This window comes from Neomonachus schauinslandi, chromosome 8 (assembly GCF_002201575.2).
Source record: "Neomonachus schauinslandi chromosome 8, ASM220157v2, whole genome shotgun sequence".
Lineage (NCBI taxonomy): Eukaryota > Metazoa > Chordata > Mammalia > Carnivora > Phocidae > Neomonachus > Neomonachus schauinslandi.
Genome location: NC_058410.1, coordinates 82,633,915 through 82,655,494, shown reverse-complemented (window position 1 = coordinate 82,655,494; position 21,580 = coordinate 82,633,915). Strand labels below are relative to the sequence as shown.

The 21,580-nt window shown below is 42.8% G+C and overlaps 1 protein-coding gene across 1 annotated transcript in view; it reads left to right on the top strand.

Moving 5' to 3' along the window:
- CD109 (CD109 molecule) overlaps positions 1–21,580 on the top strand; it is a 135,971-nt gene that overhangs the window by 26,028 nt on the left and 88,363 nt on the right. The window contains exons 5-6 of the mRNA XM_044917212.1: positions 4,099–4,329; positions 10,521–10,646. Of these exons, the coding sequence (XP_044773147.1) occupies positions 4,099–4,329; positions 10,521–10,646 (357 nt within the window). The remainder of the gene's footprint in view (positions 1–4,098; positions 4,330–10,520; positions 10,647–21,580) is intronic.

Genomic DNA, 21,580 nt, shown 5'->3' with positions numbered 1-21,580 from the left:
GAATTTTTGCTGTAAAATATGAATGTTTTACTGTATTGAAACAAATGTGTTTTTAATATTTGATTAGCCTATTGTTTCTACTTTTGATACACTACAAGCAGCTTTTAATAAGAAGTAAATAAAAAAACAATTGATGCTTAATACAAAGATTATTTTTTGCACAAAATATGCTAGGAGAAATTTCTTTCATTCTCTGTAAATAAGTCCAACTTAAAATGCGGGAGTGGCTTTTAAAGTTAGAAATGTTTTTAAAGTTTATTTTATGCCTAATTAATATTTAAAAAAAATATTTTTAATAGAGACTCTCATCTTAAATTCCTCAACTGTATTTTAAAAGTTTTTGAAATCTCCACTACTCTTAGTAACTAGCATTATTAATGAAATAGAGTAGGATAAATGCTGTTGTGTGGTCTCAGTTTCCTTGACAACTGATCTTTTAGAGAAGGCAAAATGGTTTTAGTCAACCCAGATTAGTTCCTTGCCTACGAAGGATCTTTTTAAAATTTTTATTTATTTTTATTTTAAAGTAAACTCTGCCCAATGTGAAGCTCGAACTCACAACCCTGAGATCGAGAGTCACATGCTCCACTGACTGAGCCCCACCCTCCCCGCAAGGACCTTTTTGAGCATACCTTCCTTCGATACCCTGGGCAAAGAGCAAACATTTCCTCAGAAAATTTGCATTTATGTATACACATGAATACACAGAATAAACTTTGCATAATGAGATTCTTATGCCCTGAGCATGCCCAACTCAGATGCTGGTCGATACTTTGCTGATCAAAGCCCGGTGATGTTTCACACTCCCTGACTCTTGGGCTTCTGCTAGATAGTGTCATCTGTGGGAATTGTCCCCTTCTCCAGCCATCTGCTCTCGGCTCAACATACAGGAATCCCAAATCTCTGTGGGTAAATAACTGGTTCTGTGTAAGAGATCTGGAAATCTTTGATGAGGGAACCTCTTTATTACCAATCCTGGGAACTCTTTCAGTAATTGTGACCCCAAGAAGGCAGAAGGCAATTGATCAGCAGAGATTCAGGAGCTTTTACTTCTGGGGTCCTCTCCATTGTGGGGAGCAGGTTACAACCCATCCTAGGTCTGGTACAGAGAGAAACTTCCATAGAGATTGCTTACAATCCACGGTGTTTTCTTCAGTCTCCTCATTCTGCCCCTCTAAGGTTAACAATGGAAGGCTAGGGCGCCTGGGTGGCTCAGTTGGTTGAGCGACTGCCTTCGGCTCAGGTCATGATCCTGGAGTCCTGGGATCGAGTCCCGCATCGGGCTCCCTGCTCGGCGGGGAGCCTGCTTCTCCCTCTGACCCTCTCCCCTCTCATGTGCTCGCTCTCTCTCATTCTCTCTCTCTCAAATAAATAAATAAAATCTTAAAAACAAAACAAAACAATGGAAGGCTAAGGTATCTACTACGGCTCAGGGGCTGTACTACCATGCGGAGTCTGCGGGGACACCCCAAGGCATATAGTGATGCCCCGTGGCTTCTAGAGTCACCCCTGGTCTACAGATACACCAAGTTCACTTGTCATCTCTGACTTTCCAGCCCTGGGATTAACACTGAGGCTTTGAGCATCTTGAATTATGTAAATCTTACATATGCAGGAGGGGGAGGCAAGGTTTCTAATGGGGCAGTTGAGAAAGCAAATTACTTGGGGTGGCTGAATGGAGCAGAAAGATAGCTCTCTCCTCGTGAGGCAGTGCCGGCTCCCTGAAGGAGGATGGAGTAGGGCATGGAGAGAATGTTTTTGGACACATTTTGTGTTACATCTCCTTTAACTCCTTGGCGTTCTTGTGATTAATGGGCCTCTTTAGTTTTGGGCCTCTGCATTTTTAATTGGCCGTAAATCTTCAATCTACTCTCTGTTCTGGAGCCTAAAAATGATCAAACTATATCCAAACCATGAAAAGCAATCCTATCAAATATCATATTTTAAGCACGAAGTATTTATGAATCTTTGCCATATGCCAGTATATGATATGCTGGCATAGATAGTGTCCTGCTTTTAGCATTAAAATATCTATTTAAAAGAATCTGAGAGCCGAGGTATCATTTGAGAAAATGAATATAAGAATGCAGGTTCCAAGGCTAGACTCCCAGCCCTACTAGGGCACACATCTTTGGTTCATGTTTTTTCCCAAGGACTTAAAACAACCTGGAGCTAGAAGGTGCTCAATAAATGTTTATTGAAGAAAAGCAGAAATCGACACTGGAAGTTATTTGAATGTGATGCTACTGATTGTTTTTTCTAACTTTTTATTAAGAAATTTGCAAATATACAAAAACTTGAAGGAGTTTCTCAGTGAACACTTCTATACCCACCACTCAGAATCTCCCATTAACATTTTACCATATTTGCTCTGTCACATGTCTATCCATCTATCTGTTTCTCCATCCATTAATTCATCTTATTTTTTAAATGTATCTCCAAGTAAATTGTGGACATCAGTACTTATCTCCCTAAATATATATATATTTTATTTTATTTATTTATTTGACAGAGAGAGACACACAGTGAGAGAGGGGACACAAGCAAGGGGTGTGGGAGAGGGAGAAGCAGGCTTCCCGCGGAGCAGGGAGCCCGATGCGGGGCTCGATCCCAGGACCCTGGGATCATAACCTGAGCCCAAGGCAGACGCTTAATGCCTGAGCCACCCAGGTGCTCTCCCTAAATATTTTTTGCTGACCATTTTATTGGTGCTTTGTTACATTTCCTTTGTGTTCTTATCCATCTTGCTAGCTTTCAGGTAGCTGCTATGACTGGAAGATCTCCAAGCTTTCTGTGGACAAAACTTATTTGCAAAAATGAGTCAGAATTTAGTTTTAGAACCGCAGGTTTATTAAGGTGAAAACCAACTGAAAGTCAGGTATGCTAGTCGTTTATTGTGTGACCGATCATCCCAAAGCTTTGGCATAGAACAGTAATAAACTTCTCTTGCTTCTCACAATTTCTGTGGGTCAGGAATATGGGAACTGCAGAGTTGGGCTGTTCTGATTTGGGATATTGCAAGGCTACAGTCAAGATGTCAGACTTGCAGTCACCTGCAGGCTTTACCAGGGCTGGGGTTCCTCTGTAAGGTAGCTCATTCACATGGCTATCAAGCTGGTGCTGGGTGTTGGCAGGAGGCCTCAGTTTCTCCCTTTGTGGGCCTCTCCACAGGCTTCTTGAGTGTTCTCATCATGGCAGTTGGATTCCCCCACAGAGAAGAATCCCAGAGAGAAAGAGAGAAGCAGGCAGAAGCTACCCTTTCTATGACACAGCTTCATTCTCTTCTTGAGAAGCAAGTCCCTAAGTCGGCAGAAGGTGGCTCTACCTTTGGAAGGGCAGAGAGTCGGAGAATGGTCAGACATGTTTCAAAGCCACCGCATGGAGGCTTTTGTTAGAGTAGCATAGCTCATCGTGGGTTTGCATCTCTGCTCGTGACCTGGAGCGACTTCCCAAACTCGTCCAAGCCCCAGTTTCCTTGTTTATAAAACGGTGTTAGTAAGAGCACCCGCCTGAAGGATTGTCGTCAGGTGAAATGACACAGTCGTGTAAACTGCTGAGTATGGCTTCGGGTCTGTTCCTGCTGGAAGGTTGAAATTCTGTTAGTAAGCACCTCAGGAGAGCAGCCGTGCCCCCATCCTTCCCGAGACCATGACCTGTGCTGTGCAGGGTGCAGGAAGCGCGTGCGCGGTAGGAAAGAGCTCCAGAGAGTACAGCAAGGAAATGAGTCTTGCACAAATGTGCTTTTCATCAGTTGACTGCCTCAACTAGGGAGACATGGAAAAAATGTTGAGAGATACTAGATATTCCGACCCACAGCAACCGCGAGGAAGAACTTGCACTTGGAATAGGAAATGACAAGGTGACTGCTGCTGAGCCCTCCATTCCAAGAACCCTGCAATTTAGCTGGAGAGAAAACTACAGGATGTTAGGAGGGAAAACAAATTATTTAATGTTGGTGCCTAGGAGGGGCGAGTTTTTCAACATGGCAATTACTTTTAATAGTACTACGGATTTAAATGTTCTAGTCTGACTTATAATTAAAAACACTTTTGAGGTAAAATGAGAATGTCATTTGTTTGATCTCTTTATTTTCTCCAGCTACCTCTGAACAGTGCAGATGGGATTTATGAGCTGCATGTAACTGGACGGGCCCAGGATGAGATTTTATTCTCTAATAGTACGCGCTTATCATTTGAGACCAAGAGAATGACTGTCTTCATTCAAACAGACAAGTCTCTATACAAGCCAAAGCAGGAAGTGAAGTTTCGTATTGTTACACTCTTCTCAGATTTTAAACCTTATAAAACTTCTTTAAACATTCTAATCAAGGTAAGTGCCAGACAGAAATAAAGTAAGTTCAAGTCATCTTACTAAAGCTCTCTTTGAAGTCTTGCTCATGTTACTTTAGAAGTCACCGTGGGTAACCTTCCCTCCCAACATGAGAGCGCCCTCTCTTGGAGGGGAGATGGTAGAGCAATGGGCTCAGAGCTTAGGCTCTGGAGTTGGCCAGCTTGGGCTCCAGTCCTTGCTTCTTCATTGATTAATTCATCTGTTCAAGATTTATTGAACTTCTGTGTTCAGAGCCCTGGGACGGGGCAGTGAACAGAACAGATTAAATCCCCTGCTCACATCAAGCGTATATTTCAGTGAATAGTGTGGAGACAGACACTAAATAAACACATAAATATGTGTATGAAGGGGGGCGCCTGGGGCCTGGGTAGCTCAGTCGGTTGAGCATCCAACTTCTGATCTCAGCTTGGATCTTGATCTCATGGTTGTGAGTTCCAGCCCTGCACTGGGCTCTGCTCAGGGCAAGGAGCCTACTTAAAAAAAAAAAAAATGTATATATATATATATATATATAAAAAGGAATTGTGTGTGTGTGTGTGTGTGTGTAAGAAAGTGTTTATGTTTGCTATTTTCCCTAGGATTGTTAGGCTAGTCCTATTTGAACAGAGACCTAAGGGAATTTAAGGAGTGAGCCCATATACAGGGAACAGCTGTGTAAAGTTCTGAGGTGGGAACTTGTTAGGTGCACTGGAGAAAAAGAGGCTGATAGTGTCCCGGGGAGTGAGGGGACAAATATTAGGAGATGAGGTAAGATACAGGTGGGTTGGAGGAGGGGTCATACAGGGTCTTCTTGATCCTCATATGGACCTTGGATTTTACTCTGAGTGGAATGGGAATTCACTGGTGAATTATGAGGACAGGCATAACGTGATTTGACTTATAAAAGGATCACCATCTGCCCTAAGGAGAGTAAATGCTAGTTGTGTGACCTGGAGAAAATTCATCTCTCTGAGCCCTAGTTTATTTCTAAAATGCATAATAAAATGCATAAAATAATAATTTCTAAAATTTCTAAAAAAATATTTCTAAAATGGGCACCTCAGTGACTCAGTTGTTAAGCGTCTACCTTCGGCTCAGGTCATGATACTGGGGTCCTGGGATTGAGCCCCGCATCGGGCTCCCTGCTCAGCGGGAAGCCTGCGTCTCCCTCTCCCACTCCTCCTGCTTGTGTTCCCTCTCTCGCTGTCTCTCTCTGTCAAAGAAATAAATAAAATCTTAAAAAAGTAAAAAAAATAAAATGCGTAATAATAATAATGTCTCACAAAGGTTTCTGTGAGATAATCCAAGGAAAGCATGTAGAATTATGCCTGCCACATAGTGCATGCTCACTAAACATTAGCTCTTCTGTTTATGGGACTCTCCTTCGGCAGGGAGTCATTTGGCCTCAGCTCCAATAACACTGAGGATCTGGAGGCAGCATAGTTAGACTGAATGCTTTCCTGTGAGAACCAAGTTGAAGACGATTGAGATCCAGCTGGACCTGCTTTTCTACATTGATGCTAAGGAGAATATGAGACATTTGATCACTACATAGAAATAGGGTGGTGACAACCCATCCCAGTTTTCCTGGGACTCTCTTGGTATTACAACCGAAAGTCACTGGTCCTGGGAACCCTCTTGGTTACCCCAAGGATTCTGATGAATACCATGGAATGGAAGTCAAGTTCAGGCTTTTTTAGTTCAGTATCTTCTTATTCTTTTTAACTTCTTCGTTGTTATAAATTAAACTAAAAAGCAAACAAAAATCAAGCGAACTTCAAGCCAATTTGTGTTTGTAATAAATACAACATTGGTCAGCATGGTGCTCAATGCATATTTCTTGAATTTCCAAGAATTGCAGCTCTGTGAATTTCCGCTTTTGCTATGTATTGGAATGTCTATAAAGGAGGTTGACATAGTGAATAGCATTTCTTTTTTTTTTTTTAGTGATTTTATTTCATTTTATTTATTTATTTGAAAGAGAGCACAAACAGGTGGAGCAGCAGGTAGAGGCAGAGGGAGAGGGAGAAGCAGGCTCCCCACTGAGCAGAGAGCCCTACATGGGGCTCGATCCCAGGACCCTGAGATCATGACCTGAGCCGAAGGCAGACACTTAACAGACTGAGCCACCCAGGCACCCCACTGAATAGCATTTCTAAATTCAAGTAGTTCTCTAAGCAGGGTTTTATGGATTGCATTCATACCATTTTTCAAATCAGCGTCTTCCTGTTTCTGGCTGTTTCTATCCAGTCGGCCTCGTTCTACCTGTGGTAATAAAAGTCAGCACTGGATAAATTGCCTGCTTTAGGCATTAATCCAGAAATAACCCTGCCGATGCTGGACAAATTCCTTACAGGAGTTTTTGTGAGGATTAGGTGAGATAATTTAAGTAAAGCATTTAGAACTGTGCTGGTCTGTGCATTTTTATTATTTTGCCTCTCTATGCTGCTTTAGGATCTGCCTTTGAAACCTTCAATTTGTACTCTTGGGCTCTTCTCTCCAATTTTGAACTTAGCTTGCCACATTTGACTTTCTCAGAAGCACTCAGAGAAATCTCTGGTCCTAGTGGCCTGGCCAAGATGTGGCCCTCTTGGCCAAGGGAGGGGAGTTTACACTTGTTAGAAATCCACCTGGAACCCAGAGTGTTTGGGCACAGGTGACTGGGCGGGAAGCCATCCTCTGCTCTGTGCATCTAGGCAATGAGGCTGGGGTATGAACTCAGGTCCAGCCTCCTCCTTCCCTGTAACTTGCGGCCAGATCGGAGTTTTGATGCCCACACTGCTGTCCTCCTTCATCTGAAAACAGTCATTTGGGCCAGACTGTGATGTTTTCTCCATTTTTCAGTGTGAAATAGTTGGTTTCTTGGCAAAACTTCCCAGAAAAAAGTAGAACTTAGCAAAAGAGCCCCTGACGTGAATCCATTTGTACTTCCTAGTACAGCACCACCTGCAGGCTCTGGTGGAGAAGTGCATCTGATGGCTAGGAGGCTGACTTCTCAGGACCCTCTGGCCCAGTCAAGACCCTCAGTGATACTGTCAATAACGGTGGAACGGGACAGATGTAACAGTGTAACGGGACAGATGGTAGATATACTTGTGGTGAACGCAGCGTAAGGTGTGAACTTGTCAGATTGCTAAGTTGTAAAAGAAAAAGAGCGGCTGTAGGATGTAGCTAAAATATTGATTGTCACAGCATATTCAGGGGTGATCAGTGGGGTTTTTTTTGGTCTTATTTTTTATTTTTATTTTTTTTGGTTATTGGGTGTTACTCATTTTGCCTGCCTCAGTAACTGACTTTCTCAGGAAGAAAGGGCCTTCAGAGCCCTTTGGCAGTGGTAAAAACATGCCCTAATTCCGGCTTCCTCCAGCTAACCTGGGCTAACGCTATGGAAATAAGCTTCTTCGACTGTGGCCTGGCAGCTGGCTCAGCTGGCTTGTGCCCTGACCTCCTTCTTGAAGAAGGTGTTGCTCCTTGTCCAGGTGAATGACCTTGCCTGGGGAGAGGTGTTGTTGCCTTGGGGAGATGTCTTGTGATGGTGGCCCGGAGGAGCTGCGGCAAAACCAGGGCGTCATCCCTGGTGAGGTGAGGGGGCCACCTTGTTTAAGTGATTTGACTTCTCCAGTTCTACATGCTAGACAGACCCTGGGTACCTAATCCAGGACTCTAACGAGTGGCAGAAATTCTCCTCGGGGACACGTTCTCCAGCCAGGGAGCTTATTGCTGGAGACGGTCCGGCCCAGGCAGCTGATACTGCGCTGAGCTGAGGCACCTGACAGAGATCCAGAGCCATCTAAAGGTGACTCAGAGGGCACAAGGAGCCACGTTTGCAGCCCCTCCGGCTTGTGGCTGTGGTGGCTGTGCCAGGGACACGGTTCACATGGTACCTGGCGGTCCTGTGTGTGACCTCGCAGGAGATGCTGGGTTCTGCTGTGACGCCACCACGCATGGCCCGCGCACATCCTGATATGTGAAAACTTCTGGTGTTTCTACACTCTGTCTGTTTTTGGTGACAGTTAGGTCTAGGTCTAAGACCGGCTTGAGCAACCAGTGAATTATCTCATTCACTCCCAACCCTCCAGATCCTCGGGGTACAAAGTCTTCAAAGACTCCATTTAGGACTTCCTTTGCTTGTAGGGCCGTGGCCCCACCCGGGAGAAATGTGCACCCTCACCAAAATAATGCACCAGCAGAGTATGAACATTCCTTTTCTGACAGTTTATATAACACTGGGAATTATTGTTATTTTTTTATTTTTGTCAGACGGACAGAAGATAATGGTATTTTTGTTTGTTTGTTTTCACTTGCATTCCCTGAATTATTAGGCAGCATATATTTATTAGCTATTTGTAGTTTTTCCTTTGCTTAAACTCATGTTTAAATGCTCGTGTGTGTGTCTCCCATGCATCATGCTGTGGCAGGCACAGGAGAGCCGACTGCTGATTACAGTGCCCGTCCCAGGAGTTTGCCAAGGATGGTGACCTGCCTAGTCTTGACTTGTTTTTGGTCTTTGGTTTTAACAATTAGTTTCTGGCTTACTAGACTACGCTTTACTCAATTCTCAGCATTGTACTTACCTCTGACTTTCACCTTTTCCCCCACTCGGGAAGAGAGGTTTCTTCTGGCTTGTAGTAACTGGGCTAACCCACTGCCTCTAGTCAAAGGATAGAGCATAAGAATACGGGAAAATATTTGATCCCTGCTCTCAGGAGTTCACAGTCTAGTTGGGAACAAAAAACCCCATATATCACCCATGAGTACCTTACACAGTAATACGTCTCAAAAGGGGTAGACTCTAGGTGTACTAGGGGCTCTCCAGGAAGTGGCCATTTCGTCTGTTGGCGGTGTGGATAGGAGGCAAGACACTGGAACTTATTGTACCAGTTGGCAGGAAGGGAGGGCATTCCATGCAGCAACTATAGAGGCCTAGATGCAAGGGTGAATTGCAAGCAAATCTGTATGTTGGGAGGAAGATGAGCGTAGAAATGTAGATGGAGTCAGACTCCTAAGTTCCGTACACCATGTAAAGGAGTGTAGACCTCATTCTGTAGGCAGACAAAAGCCAGCATCACCTAGTGGTCCAGCGTAATGATCACAGCCAGGGTGTCTTCACTGCCTGTTGTATGTCTGGAACTGCACCAAGCATGTTGACCACTTTGGCTCAGTCTGAGGTTTGTGTTTCAGATGGATAACCCTGTCGGCAGTGGGGAAGATGTCTTGGAGGGGCTACACTGGAGGAGGGAGATTAGTGGTAATGGTTAGAAAACGGGACGTGGTGGCTGGATGTGAGGATGGAAAGAAGGGGATAAATTAGAGAGAGATTAAAGAGGTGGAGTTGACAGGGCTGGGAATGTGCGAGGAATCCGGGATGGCTGTTGGATTGGCTTGGATGAATGCTGCATAAGGGGATTGTTGTCTGGGAGAGTTTAGGAAGACTGAAATGTTTTTCATGCATCCCCTTGGCTGAGCATCTCTGTGATACATTTTGTTGGATTAAAAGGCACATGGGTTTGAATCCTGAATTCACATAGTACTGACAGTTGAGTGCTTACCTAACCTCTCTAGGAATCAGTTTTCTGCTATAATGTGAGGACATTCCTCCCCTGGGGGAGAATTAATGATTTTCTTAAATTTTTATTAAAGATTTTATTTATTTGTTTGACAGAGAGTGAGCACAAGTAGGCAGAGCGGCAGGCAGAGGGAAAGGGAGAGGGAGACTCCCCACTGAGCAGAGAGCCCGACCTGGGGCTCGATCCCAGGACCTGAGTGGAAAACAGACGTTCAACCAACTGAGCCACCCAGGTGCCCCAGAATTATAATGATTGAGTGATATGTGAGTTGTAATGATAAGACAGAGTGCTTGACACTTGGTGGGCCTTGAATACACGAGGCCTGTGATCTCTACAGTTAACAATAACAACACAAGTTTGGTGGTGTACATTGTCTTCCATGTAGAAGGAAATCTGGTACCAAGAATTAAAAGGTGGAGCAGAATAAAGATGGAGAATGTGAGGAAGGAAGAAATTTTGATTGTCTTCTGTCTAGTAATATATAGCCAACATTTTCCAAAAACTATCTCTGTTGCCGTATTTTGGATGTGCCTGGGAGTGCTGCAGGGCATCATTCATAACTAGATAGGATACACGTGTACAAAGCTGTCTTTATACAGTTAACATGTATGGTTTTCATTGTAGGACCCCAAGTCAAATTTGATCCAACAGTGGTTGTCAGAACAAAGTGATCTTGGCGTTGTTTCCAAAACTTTTCAATTGTCGTCCCATCCAATACTTGGTGACTGGTCCATTCAAGTTCAAGTGAATGTGAGTATAAATGTATTTTTAGGGGGAATGCTAATATGATTTAAATAGGTCAGGTGGGGAAATATCTTCAAAGTCATTTGTTCAATGAACAGAAAAATGTTAATCTGAATATCTAGACAATTTAAGTGGTTTATTTTTAATTTACTGTGTTTATCAATGGGTCAACTTTCATTGTAACATATTAGAATTTTAGTCATTACTGCTTTTTTCTGTAATACAATGTTTGAAGGTTAAAACATTGCCTTTTAGTGTAAAACTGATTAAATAATGTTCATTTTACTTATTTAGTGCATACGTTGAGTATTTTAAAACTAAGCAATGAATACATAGTTATTATTTGGCAGATTTCATGTCTCTGAATAATGACTCCTGATGAGATTAGACTAACCTACTTTATCTTTGTTTTAAAAAACAGTGGTTTTCGGAGGTGGGTGGGGGGGTGGGGTAACTGGGTGATGGGCATTAAGGAGGGCACTTGAAATAATGAGCACTGGGTGTTATATGCAGCTGATGAATCAGTAAATTCTACCTGTAACTAATAATACAGTATGTGTAAACTAAATTGAATTTACATAAAAAATTAAAAATAAAAACCACAGTGATTTTAAACAACCACACTAATTTTCTGTTCCCCAGTCCTCTTTCTCTCCAACTTCTCCACCTACTTCCTTTGTTCACTGCCAACTTTTGTAGCTCTGAGACCTAACAGGGTAGGTGCACAACGCCCTCCTCTCTCTGCCCTAGGTTCTCTCCTGCGTATCACTGTGTGATGTTAAAGACTCATTGAATATTTTCCCATTTTCTTTGGTATTTATTAAAAAATATATAAATGTATGAATAAAAGCTTTTAAAAATAGTTCCATTAAAGTAGCTTCTCACTGCTGACATTTTGGACGACAGCTCTTTGCTGTGGGCATTGTCAGGTGCACGGGAGGATGTTTAGCGGTATCTTTGCCCTCAACCCTCTAGATGCCAGGAGCAGCTTTCTCTTCCCTCCGATGTGACAAACACGCATGTCTACAGACATCGTCAGTGTCCCCAGGGGAAAATACCCTCTCTCTCCACCATTGAGAACCACTTTATTAGAGGGAATAATCATTCATTAGCATAGGACCTTAAGTGAGATAAAAGTACCAAGTGCTTCATCAATAAAAACTAAAAAAAAATTTTCCCCTTTAGTTAACACATTTTGGGGTGACATCCTAAAAGCAGAACTCATCCCTCCTCGCCAGTACATGTTTTGAGCACCCACGTAAAGATGAAGAGCGCCGTCGGCCTGTGGAGAGGTGGTGCTGTGGAGGGAGACACGTGGGCAACAAGAAAATGTAGAGGGGTGCTCGGGGGTTAGCGGGTGATGAGCCCTGAGGGGACCAGACATTTGTGCTTACAGAGGAGGAGGAGAGTGGATGTTTGGGAGACTTCAGAGAGAGAAAGCTGTGTGTAGAGGCGGGGAAAATGCAAGAGAGCCTCACAGGTCTGGGGGTGTGGGAGAAGTCTGGTGCTCCTGGCACGCGTGGAGAAGGATGGGAGTTGAAGATGAGGACGTACGCATGAGTTTGAGGGAGTTCAGGGTTTATTCTCAGTACCCACCTTTGATTTCACCGTAAACTCTCCAGGATCAGTTGTTTGTTTATCCATCCGTCTGTCCATCTTTCCATCTGTCCCTCTGTTGAACATGTGGTGAGGGCTCATAGGGCAGTGGTGGATACAAGGAAGTAAACATGTGGAATCTCTGCTCTTGAAGGTCATCGTGTGCTGACAGGAGGAGTAGGATAAAAGCTGACTAACACGAGCATGACAGAAAACCCAAGGCAGCACAGCAGCGGAGGAACTGCAAGGTGCTGAGTCAGTGAGGTCCAGCAGGTGCTTCTAAGGCTGCAGTCTCACTGGGACTAGCGTGGGATAAAGAGGGTTTATTTTAAGGATGAGCGCTGATGCTTTTGGGGACACGGTTCCCTCTGTCTCTTGTGGCCTGTGTCATTCTCCTCTCGTTCTTCTGCCAACCTTTAAATCCGAACTGGTTGCAGTGGCTAAATAACCAATATCTCGGAGCCCTACAAGCCAGCCTCTTCACCGGTGGCTGGCAAGCTGTGGATGGGCTCCCTTTGGGTCAGGTGTCCACTGTTGGCCCATTCAGAGGCACCTCTGCACACTGGCCAGGTGGGGTGGCAGCCTCCGAGAGGTTAGTTTGTTCAGTGAGTGGTGAACAGAATATGTACCAGAAGACAGAGGGCGATAGAATAGTGGAGAAAGACTTTGGAAGATAAGAGATCATAGGTTGGAGGATTTACAGGATTTCTCATGCCGTGGTTTGTGGACTCGACCTGTCATGTTGCTTTGGTAGGAAAAAAAGACAAGGAAATGTAGGTACTTACAAAATTCAAATCGTTGACAAGATTTGGCCTTTGCCCACATCTAAAGCCTTGTTAAATGCCACCCTTATCCTTGAACCCTATGCTTTAGACATATTATGTCCTTTAAGTTTCTTAAACTCACAGTTCTGTCTGATCCAGAGCCTTCCCCATGCTGTTCCCTCTGCCTGGAACACTCTTTTTCTGCTGTAATTCTAGATGCTTGCTTTTGCCCTTCGGGCGTCATCTAAAATGGCCTGATCCCTCTAAACATCCCCAGAGCACTCTGTGCTTCTCTTGGTTTATTCATGTCACTTTTAACTGGTGGTACCTAATAGACTGTGGTCTTTTGGGGCTTGTTTGCATCTGTATCTCAGTGACTTAGCACATGTTTTGTGCTTGAATATTAGTCAGTATTTATTATATGAGTGTATTAAAGCTCTATGATAATCATTTGTATTGAACTAAATATAATTTCTACTTTTCCACATTCTGTAAAGCATCTTCGTCTTTTAGAAGACAAGCATATTGATCAGGTACTTATTATTGGTGATTTTTTCCCCCTCAGTTTTATTGAGGTACATTTGACAAATAAAATGATAGGATATTTAAAGTGTACAATGTGATTGTTTGATATACATACACGTTATGAAAAGATTCCTTCCAGGTGATATAATGTAAAGGCACACACTAAGGGAAAATAAGCACTTTTATTTAAAAAAAAAAACAACAACAAAAAGTCCTTTAAAGGCCGCCAGGGGTCAGTATAATCAAAGAAATGTTATGGGACGCAAACCCAGACTCAGTCTTTGTCCCTGGTTTTTATCTTTCCTTGACTCCTGCATAGCATTCAAAGACTGTTTATTGGTTATTATTAAACTCTTTTTTTTTCCCCCAGCAGTGAGTAATGACTATGGTGGAAATGTATTTATTATTTAAATAGTCCCCCACGGTAAACTATATTTTCGTTTTTCTAAGGCAGTGACCATTCTCAGTATAAATCTCAGGGAGGAGAAAATATTTATTTCAGAAGAATGTTTGAAATTCCATTTGTTTCTAGAAAAAATATGGAATGATCCTAGTATTACACTTATCAGAGCTTTGATTTGTAGTGACTGTGCAGATTATCAGCGTGGCATTCTTAAATCACCCTTTTTGCTAGGTCAGGAAAAGGATCCTTTAGGTACAGCATACTTGGTGGGTTCCTTGGCATTTCTACAACTATAAAATATACGTTTATGTGAATGAGTCATTTACTATATGCTAACCTTTCTGGATTACTTACATTGCTTTTGACCTTCAAGTATTGGTTTTCACTTTCAGGATTTTTTTATAATGAGTAATTATTTTGATTTAGTAAGATTTCTAAGTTTTTGTTCTTATTTTTATCTTTTTATTGTGTAGCATATAATGGTAGAGCATAGTAAGTTCCTTATATATTCATAGACCTGCTTTTTTTACAACGCTAATTTAATTAAATTGCAAAGCTACTCTTGATGATGGTAACTCTTAAGCTCTTTTAAAATTAGTAAAATTTAGTAAGAGCATTGATTTTTTTAAAAAGATTTTAGGTATTTATTTGAGAGAGAGCCCAAGCTGGGGGAGCATCAGCCAGAGGGAGACGCAGGCTCCCCGCTGATCAGGGAGCCCAACGCGGGACTCGATCCCAGGACCCTGGGATCATGACCTGAGCCGAAGGCAGACACTTAACTGACTGAGCCACCCAGGCATCCAAAAGCACTGATTTTTTATGTGTGCTACTTATGCATGTACTGAATTTGTATACCTGCCTGGAATGTGGATAGTTCTTTGCTGTGTTGGGGACTGTGCTTCTTCTCTTGAGAAGAATCACCATCCTTTCTACCTCTTCCAGCCTCCTGCCCCAACATCCTTTCTCCCTTAACTTTTAGGGGCACTGTGACCTCCCCTCAGAGGGAAGAAGTTTATTTTAGCTGTAATACCTCTTCATAGTAGTGTGTATTACAGAGTTGCTATATTTCGGGTACATTAGAGAACAAGTGGGGGAAATGTGCTCCAATTTAATAATCATCTTACAAATATCCCTTGGGCAGATAACTTGTGAAAGTTAGACATTGCTTGTTTTTTTTTCGTTTTTTTGGTAATACTTCTCTAGGTGCCTTATCTCTCTAGGTATCTATCTCTTGACTGGTATCCTTGGCTTTCCCAAATAGTTGCATATTTTTTTTCATTTTTTAAAATTGTGGTAAAATATATGTGGAATTTACTATCTTAACTATTTTTGAGGGTATAGGCCAGTGGTATGAAATACATTCACATTGTTGTGCCTCTGTCATGGGGCTCCATCTCCTGAACTCTTTTCATCTGGCAGAACTGAAACTCTGTAACTAAACACTAACTCCCCAGTCCTCCTCTTCCCCAGCGGGGGGGCAGTCATAGCTCTCCTTTCTGCCTCTATGAATTTGACTATTCTAAGCACCTCATATGGGTGGAGTCATATAGTATTTGTCTTTTTGTGACTGGCTTATTTCACTTAGCATAATAACCTCAAGGTTCATCCAGATGGTCGCACATGTCAGAATTTCCCTCCTTTTTAAGGCTGAAAAATATTCTATTGTATGTCTATACCAGGATTCATTACAAATGGTCTTGCATCTCTGATTTAAAAATTGTATTCCAGTTACTAGAATACAAACAAATTGTATTCCTGGCTTAGAGGTTCTTTCAAAGAACTTCTAACATTGGTGTGTGTGAACACCAGGCTCCTAGAGCAGGGAGGGATCTGGCCATCCCAGCCCTCTCCCCGGGGGCGCCCACAGCCCCGAGTTCCAGGCCTCTGGGTGACCTAAGCATGGGCACTCATGTTCCTCTGAGAACCTGAAGGGAGATCGAGTCACAGAGGGAATCCTGCTCCATTGATAATTGGGCCCTTGCCCTTTTCCGCAGCGGGCGATGGAAGAGGGAAGCCTGTCTTCTCTTCCGGAGGAGTTCGTGCAGCTGAGTTGACCGCCTATGGCTGCACTTGCTAGAACCTACCAGTGGTTCTCTTTTTTTTAGATTTTTATTTATTCATTTGAGAGAGAATGAGCTGGGAGAGGGGCCGAGGGAGAGGGTGAAGCAGGCTCCCCGGTGGAGCAGGGAGCCTGATGTGGGGCTCGATCCCAAAACCCTGAGATCATGACCTGAGCTGAAAGCAGACACTTAACCGACTGAGCCACCCAGGCGCCTGCCTACCAGTGGTTCTTAAACAGCCGTGTGCCTAAGAACCAACTGACTGGGGAGCTTATTTGAGATGCGAGTTTGGGCCCCGCCCCCAGATCACAAGTCAGTATTGCTGGTTTGGGACCTAAGAATTTACATTTTAAATAAGCACTCTGGGAAATTCCATTTGTCTTCTGGACCACATCTTGAGAAGTGGTGATTTCTGTCCTTGGCCAGGCAGCCTTACTTTCTATCCAATCCGCTGAGAGGCAGAGTCAGGTGGTATACAAGGCACGGAACGGGAGACAGGCCCCCGACCCATTCTTTAATTCCCTAGTGGGGAGACTCTGAGCTATTGACTTTGACTCTAGGTAACTAGCTCTATAGAGCTGGCACCCTAGCTTAACCATAACAGATTTTTGGGGAAAAGCTGTGTTTTTACAACAGTATCTCTGGTGATTTAGATGCATAGCCAGCAGGGAAACCACCAAATGAGGCATATCTTGTGGTCTCTTTGAGCTGCGGTTTCTCAGCCCTTGTGTCTCCCTGCGGCAGTGTTGGGGCTGGGACAAGAAGGAGAAGGTGAGAGCTCAGTAGTCGAGCCTGGGAATCAGTCTTCTGCAGCCCTGTCTAATACATGTGCGTGTGTCCAGTTGTTACGGAATTCAGAAGCAGTCTGCCTTAGTTGCTCCTTTGTTCATAGCAGTTGCGTCCATTCTTTTGAGTTACTTGTTGTGGCAAGGTTAGCAAGGGTTGCTAGCAGCATCTCACGGCTTTTCATAGCCTTGCAGGGTGCTCCTTATCTTTCCAGCCCTGCTGACTAGAGGCTGCCTGGCTCAGTTCGCTTCAGTTGGAGCCGTTTGTCCTAGGAGCACATCTTTCTTTGGACAGTTCCTGTCCTTGAAGTTCTCTGCAAGTAGCATCTGGTGACCCCTCCCCTGGCTTGTGCTGACAGCTGAACAGAAAGCATGGAGGTCAGAAAACAGTGGCATCCTCTGGAATGTGGACGGAGCTTCCAAAATACTGTCACTAGCCTCCGCTTGAAGAAAGACTGCTTTTTTTTTTGGGAAACACTTCAAGTTCTTCAAGTGTGCAGGGAGAAGGGGAGGGAGGAGGGGAGTTGGTTTGAGGATTTTGATTTCTTATAGCAGCAACTGACAGAGGTGAGCACTTCGTTCTCCATTCTTCCATGGGCCCTGATACACATCATCTCTACTGCAGCACTTACTGCTCAGGGTAGCTGTTTCCTTGTATTGTGGCAAAACTTAAATAACATAAAATTTACCATCGTAGCCATTTTTAAGTGTATAGTGTTCAGTGGCATCAAGTACATTTACATCCATCACCACCACCAATTCCGGAATTTGTTTCATCTTTCCAAACTGTGATCAGGGTAGTTTTTAAAAATATGACTGCCTTATTTATTAGACTGTGAGTTCCTTGAAGATAGGAGGTCTATTTTATTAATTTTCATGTTTATTCTGTCTAATAGAGTATCTGACCTGTTGCAGGAACTCGTTCATGCTTGTGGGCTGAAAGAATGAGTGAATGGATGGTTTCTCCTAGGCTATTGCCATTGGTTATTATCCTTTGCTGCTTTTTTTTTTTTTAAGATTTTATTTATTTATTTGAAAGAGAGAGAGAGAGAAAGGGAGAGTGCGCACAAGCATGAGCAGAGGCAGGGGGAAAGGGAGAAGCAGACTCCCTGCTGAGCAGGGAGCCCGACGTGGGACTTGATCCCAGGACCCTGGGATCATGACCTGAGCCAACGGCAGGCGCTTAACCGACTGAGCCACCCAGATGCCCAGTGGTGTGCATTTTAATTGCTGGACTCCAACCTAATTTTTTCGAGGAGTTCCTTGTCTTGTTCTTCCCCGCCAAAAGCTACCCTAGGAGTACTCTTCCTTTCAAGTGTGTCTTACCTACTGCTCTCTTCAGGTACCTCTTTTTGGCATCAGGCAGAAACTCTGGGATCAGACATTAGCATCAGTGAAATGGAGGATCTCAGGAGACTGTCAGCACGTAGCAAGGTTACCCAGATCCATCTCTTCATTTTATGGAGGAGGAACTGGAGAGAAGTTGATGTGACCTGGTTAGGTTTACACGGTGTTATGGTAGCATCAGGGCTAGAAGCTAGATCTCCTGACACTTTCAGCTGTAGAACATTAAATTATTTAATATGTGCAGCAATTGCTATTTAAAGATGGTCACCTTTTTGGTTGACTTTAGATGTCAGCAGAGCTTGCTGTATGCATTGGTGGAGAAGATGTTCACCTCTGTGACAAGATTCGAGGGTGCCATACAATCACTCCCTCACACATTGGCTTGTTTTCTTTTTTTGGCTTTTTAAGTTTTTATTTTAATTCAGTTAGTTAACATAAAGTGTAATACTAGTTTCAGATGTACGATATGGCGAGTCAACACTTCCATACATCACCCTGTGCTCATCACAAGTGCCATCCTTAATCCCTATCCCCTATTTCCTCCATCCCCCCATCCCCCTCCCCTCTGGTAACCATCAGTTTGTTCTCTACAGTTAAGAGTCTGTTTTTTGGTTTCTCTCTCTCTCTTTTTTCCTTTGCTCATTTGTTTTGTTTCTTAAATTCCACATGTGAGTGAAATCATATGGTATTTGTCTTTCTCTGGCCGATTTATTTTGCTTTAGCATCATACTCTCTAGCTCCATCCATGTTGTTGGGAATGGCAAGATTTCATCCTTTTTTATGGCTGAATAATATTCCACTATGTATGTGTGTATATATATATATGCCATATATATATTTGCCACATCTTCTTTACCCATTCGTCAGTTGGTGGACACTTAGGCTGCTTCCATAGTTTGGCTATTGTAAAAATACTGCTATAAACATTGGGATGCATGTATTCCTTTGAATTAGTATTTTTGTATCCTTTGGGTAAATACCCAGGAGTGTGATTGCTAGATCATAGGGTAGTTCTATTTTTTAACTTTTTGAGGAACCTCCATACTGTCTTCCATAGTGGCTGTACCAGTTTGCATTCCCACCAACAGTGCATGAGTTTTCGTTTTTCTCCACATCCTTGCTAATACCTGCTGTTTCTTGTGTTGTTGATTTTAGCTATTCTGACAGGTGTGAGGTGATATCTCATTGTGTCTTTGATTTGCATTTCCCTGATGGTAAGTGATGATGAACATCTTTTCATGTGTCTGTTGGCCATCTGGATGTCTTCTTGGGAGAAATGTCTATTCATGTCTTCTGCCCATTTTTAATCAGATTACTTGTTTTTTGAGTGTTGAGTTTGAAGTTCTTTATATATTTTGGATACTAACCTTTTATCGGATATGTCATTTGCAAATCTCTTCTCCCATTCGGTAGGTTGCCTTTTAGTTTTGTTGATTCTTTTCCTTCACTGTGCAGAAGCCTTTTATTTTGATGTAGTTCCAATAGTTTATTTTTGCTTTTGTTTCCCTTGCCTCAGGAAACATATCTAGAAAGAAGTTGCTATGGATGTCAAAGAGGTTACTGCCAGTGTTCTCTTCTAAAGGTTTATTTATTTATTTATTTGAGAGAAAAAGAGAGAGTGAGAGAGCACATGGGGGTGAGGGGCAGAGGGAGAGGGAGAGAGAGAATCTCAAGCAACAACTCCCCACTGAGCGGGAAGCCCTATGTGGGCCTTGGTCCCACGACCCTGAGATCATGACCTGAGCCGAAATCAAGAGTCCGACGCTTAACCGCCTGAGTCACCCAGGTGCCCCTGCCTATATTCTCTTCTAGGGTTTTTATGCTTTTAGGTCTCATATTTAGGTCTTTAATCCATTTCAAATTTGTTTTTGTGTATGGTGTAAGAAAGTGGTCCAGTTTCATTCTTTTGCATGTAGCTGTCCAGTTTTCCCAACACCATTTGTTGAAGAGACTGTCTTTTTTCCATTGGATATTCTTTCCTGCTTTGTCAAAGATTAGCTGTGAGTGTATTTCTGGGTTTTCTATTCTGTTTTATTGATCTATGTGTCTGTTTTTGTGCCAATACGCAGTGTACCAAATTGTTGTATCTTATAGTTCAACATCAAAAACAGTAACTTTACATTGATAGGATGTGTGTGTATAGTTGTATAAGATGCTTAGTTTTCGATGACAGAAGGAGTTTTGGAAAATTACAGCTCACTAGACTCTGCTAGTGGCAGCTCTGGTACCAGGGTGGGTCACTACAATGAATACTGTGTCCCTGGGTGGAGTGAGAAAAGGAGAAATGAGCAAGAAATGGAATTATTTTGCCTCAAGGGTAACTTTCCCATTCAATACAAAGTTGTAGCTACATTTCTGCTTTTTCCTCTTGCCTGAGATAGGTGCCCAAAAGGGGGGTCATGTGGCATATCTTTAAAAACTTTTTTTTTTTAAATTTTCTGTAGAAACAGGGTTAAGTGGATGATTTTTGTTTGTTTGTTTGCTTGTTTTAAAGAGAGTGTGCTTCTAGTTAGCACTTTCCTGCTAAGGAAACCAGTTTGTCTGTTGTATAATACAGCATAATATTTGTACTGCAAATGGAGAAACGTCTTAGGAGTATGCATGTGCTTGTGGCATTGGGTGTCTGGTCCACCATCCTTTAACTGGAGTCTTATATGGTCTATGTCTTGGTTATTGGTTAGATCCATTTTCCCCAAGTCCTATTACTATGAGTAACTATCAGGTATAGAACAACTTAAGTTCTGCTTTAGTTCCAGTCTTTATGAGTACCAGAATATTTGTCATTCTTTCTAATGAGAGAAGGGATTCAGGAAAATGCTGTCTCATGGGGGAGATTCTGGCCCCTCCCTCCTAACTCTCAGTAGATAATCTTTCTTTCTACTTCATAAGCAAAACAGAATTTGTCAGATAGGAATTTATTTAAATTCCTCTGCCAGACCTACATGTCTACCTGTGTGTGCGCCCATCTCAGGGTCATCCTCTTTCCAGAAAAGATTTAATTCTTCATATCTAAGACCAAAACCTCAACCTCTTTCCTGGCTTCTCCCTTCTACTTTCTCAGAAATCTTACAGTATTAATGATCTCTTCTTTCTCCTGAATCTTCAACCTGGATCTTTCTCTCTCTCTCTCCCTCTCTCCTGGATCTTTCCACAAAATCTAGTCTGTTCAAATCTCTCACATGATTAAGGGGAAGGGAGAGAGAGAGAGAGAGAGAGAGAGAGAGAGAGAAATTGGGAGAGAGAGAGATTGGGAAGGGTCACTAAACTCTCTGACCCTAGTTTCTCTGCCAGTAACTTCATTTTCTTTGTCTTTCCCATTCTAGCCAATCCTTTAAAAAAAGGTTGTCTAATCTCTGTGCCTCCCACTTCCTCAGCTCATTCCAGTTTGGCACTTAGGTTTCTTTCTACTGGTTTGCTAGTCTGGATTCTTCTCCTTATCTTGTTTTGTCATTTATTCTTT